General features: G+C 47.8%; 1 protein-coding gene across 1 annotated transcript in view; it reads left to right on the forward strand.

Moving 5' to 3' along the window:
• Positions 1–2,884: 2,884 nt before the first annotated feature.
• Positions 2,885–3,144, forward strand: part of PpBr36_04486 (uncharacterized protein) — a gene marked incomplete at both ends in the record, with an annotated part of 672 nt that continues 412 nt past the window's right edge. The window contains one exon of the mRNA XM_029891646.1: positions 2,885–3,034. Coding sequence (XP_029749327.1) covers positions 2,885–3,034 — 150 coding nt within the window. The remainder of the gene's footprint in view (positions 3,035–3,144) is intronic.

Consider the following 3,144-nt stretch of genomic DNA (forward strand, 5'->3'; position numbering starts at 1 on the left):
AACTAAGTAAGGGAAGGCCCAGAGGATCGATTTTACATAACCGGGGGGGTTGCCATGCGAAGCAATGCTAATATGAAGCTGGGTCGCTGGGGAAAACCTAAAAGCTCCCAATGCTTCCAATGGCACAGAGTTCAATGAGGCAGGTAGGTGTCCGGGCAGTACCTGGAGTCGTGTTTATGTCTGCATGCCAGGCAGCTTCTTGGGTGGGTATTCCAGGGTGCGACCCTGGAGGGTGCAACGCAAATACTTGGCTCCGGCGGGCTGCTTGTTGGCTGCAGAAGGACAAAAGAGCGTTGATAGCTGGGTTACCCCCCTCCGCTTAGCTACCCGGTATTGCCGGTAGGGTCGATGGCTTGGGGGTGTGAAATTCCCAGTACGGTAGGGTAGGGAAACCGATATCAAGGGTGCTTTCTCGGGTACTACTGGGCACGTAGATTCGACGTCAATCCGGATAGGGCGACCAGGAATTCAATAAAAACGATAAATCAAATCAGGGATTAACAGGGAAAGTAGATCGAGTTGTTGGAACGAACAATGGGATTCCGGTGGGGGGGACTGTTGCTTTTCAAGTTTGTGGGAGGGGGTCTTTCTCTTGTTCCTGTTGCGGCTGTAGAAAAAAAAAAAAAAAACGGGCAGAAGTGTTGCAAAAAGTCGCCTGCATCGAACGTCGAAGGAGAGATTTAGTAATTAATTGCCATCTGGTATTTCCGGGACCCTTGGGTACCATGGATGCGGTATGTACCTTATCATATTAGTATTAGTATTATTTTTTCTTCTTGATCCCCTGTTTTCTCTATTTTTTTTTTATCACCTTCCCCCACTCTTTTTTCTTTCCCTTTTTTTTCCTTCTCTCTGTTTCTTGTTTTTGCAGCGTGGACCGAAAAGTAGTCAACGTTTTTGGTGTTGATCGCCGATGGCGGGCGCGTTCTTCCGGAGCAAAACCTCCTTAAACATCCCTGCTCCTGCCAAAAGCTGCTGCTGGGCCAGGAAAAATCAAGCAGCCGAGTATGTTCTTGTGTGGGTACCCCATCTACGCACGTTACGGTTACGGATACAGTAGTTGATAGCGGGATCCACAGTTCACATTGAACGAGTCGACAAGACAGAAATTCAAGGTTATTACGAAATTCACCCCAGAAATTGACAAGCATGTAGAGGAGGATAATACAGAGGAGAAAGAAGCGACGCTGCAACTCTCCAAAAACGAAAAAAAAAAAAAAAAAAAAAAAAAAAATTAGTTTTTTGTTAAGTGGATTAAGTAAAAAAAAAAAAAAAAAAAAAGCTGTCAGGCATGTCAGGCTTGTCAGACTTGTCAGGATCCTCACTCGCTACCAGGAGGGTGCCGGAAACAGAATGAGGGGCATCAATTGAATATCGGTTCCAAAATTCTTTAATATGCACAGTTGCTACATGGGGACGCAGTGCATCATCGTCATGGTAGCTCAAGTATGACAAACTTAACATGCTAGCTAGCGCAAGGTACACCAGACCCCGAATCGAATTGAGCTTTGCATCTAGAAACTGGAGGGGATCGGTGCGGCGCATTACATCCGCAAACACATTGAACAGATGTACGGCGCGCATAATAAGAGGTGGGAGCCTTACCTAGAGGCTTGCTAGGTAGGTCTAGACTAGTTCGTACCCATGATAGACAGACAGCTCGCTACCTATCAGGCTATGTAGCCTCGGCAGCTTGTTGATCAGCTGTCAGTAGCCGCCGCCATCACTTGCACATACCATGTGGGGCAAGGGTTCAACCTCAGATAGCTACAGCCTACCTAAAGAGCTAACCAAGCTAACCTAACTGCCAAGCTAATACCCATACCCTTTGATATTAATCCGATGCGAGGGTTTGTTCCTTACAACTGCGTCAACACATGGCAATTGTCCAATCAACCTCGACGTGATATACGGAGTAATCAATTCTTATCTGCCTCAGTACCAATTCTATCTGGTTGAGTATGATCGGGTGGCATCTCGACTCGATTGTTGGGCCTTGTTTTGCCTGCCGCTATCAGATGCACGCCGAACTAAATTGGGAGGGCCGGCCACTTTATTAGGTGGATATACATATGTGTATGTATATGTCTCCCTTGTCGGTCAAGTCGACCACATGACTCCTTAGATAAAAGATCTACAGCGCAAGATGTACACGAAAGATTACCGGCTCTGGAATTTGTAATGTAAGAGAATGGCATTGTTGGCAATTATTCCCGTTTGCGCTTTCTGTATTGTTTCCGCAAACTACATACATCATAGCTGTTTCGAATTCGTCTCGATCAAGCTCCGTGATGATCCAGTTCCATGATGAACCAGTAAACATTCGCAACCCGGCCCGATGGCCGGCATTTCGCCTCCTTACAATACAGCGAGTTAAAATTGGGTGTGCGTACCGGTAGATGTAATTGCTTCGCCGTCCAGCCTGGGGCACCAATCGGGGACCCCACCCAATCCTATGTCTCCCCTCGGGGCCTTTCGCCCGCCTAATTTTAGCCGACGTCACCGCACCGCATGTCGGAGCCTGTCCCGCCACTGGTTGGTCTCCCGCAGCCATGCAATGCGGGGCAGGCTCGGCAAAGGAACAGCGAACAATTATAGAAAAAAAAAAAAAAAAAAAAAAAAAAAAAAAAGCGGCTGCCCAGGCTTATTCGGAGGATCTTCTCCACGGGAGCTCTCCGGTTGGACGTGGTCGCGTTTGCGTTTCCGTTTAAAAATACGACCATACCGTGTTTCCGCCACCTCGAGCACGTTTTTTGAGGCGCATCTCGATTAAATCCCCGCCACGAAAAAGCGTTCGTCGCAAACGTCCTTTTTTATCCCTTGTGACAGCAATATACCAAAAAGTTGTTGGGATTTTTGCTTGATTTTTTTCCTGTTTATCATCATGGAGCAGACCTCAACCCCACGCGTCAACTGCGGTCTCCTAGACTCGTATGTTGGTCGCAATGTGATGGTCGTCGGCAGGGTCCAACAGTTGCGCGGCGACGTTGCACTCCTGGATGCAGATGGAAACGTCACCGCAAATCTGAACCGAGTATGTGATTGACTAGATTCCTCCCTCCCTCCCTTTCGTCCTTGTCTGTTTTCTGGTGCTACCTCGGCGAGTTTTGGACGGGAAAAATCATAACCCCCTCCTACAACCCC

Source organism: Pyricularia pennisetigena, chromosome 6 (genome assembly GCF_004337985.1).
Source record: "Pyricularia pennisetigena strain Br36 chromosome 6, whole genome shotgun sequence".
Taxonomy (NCBI): Eukaryota; Fungi; Ascomycota; class Sordariomycetes; order Magnaporthales; family Pyriculariaceae; genus Pyricularia; species Pyricularia pennisetigena.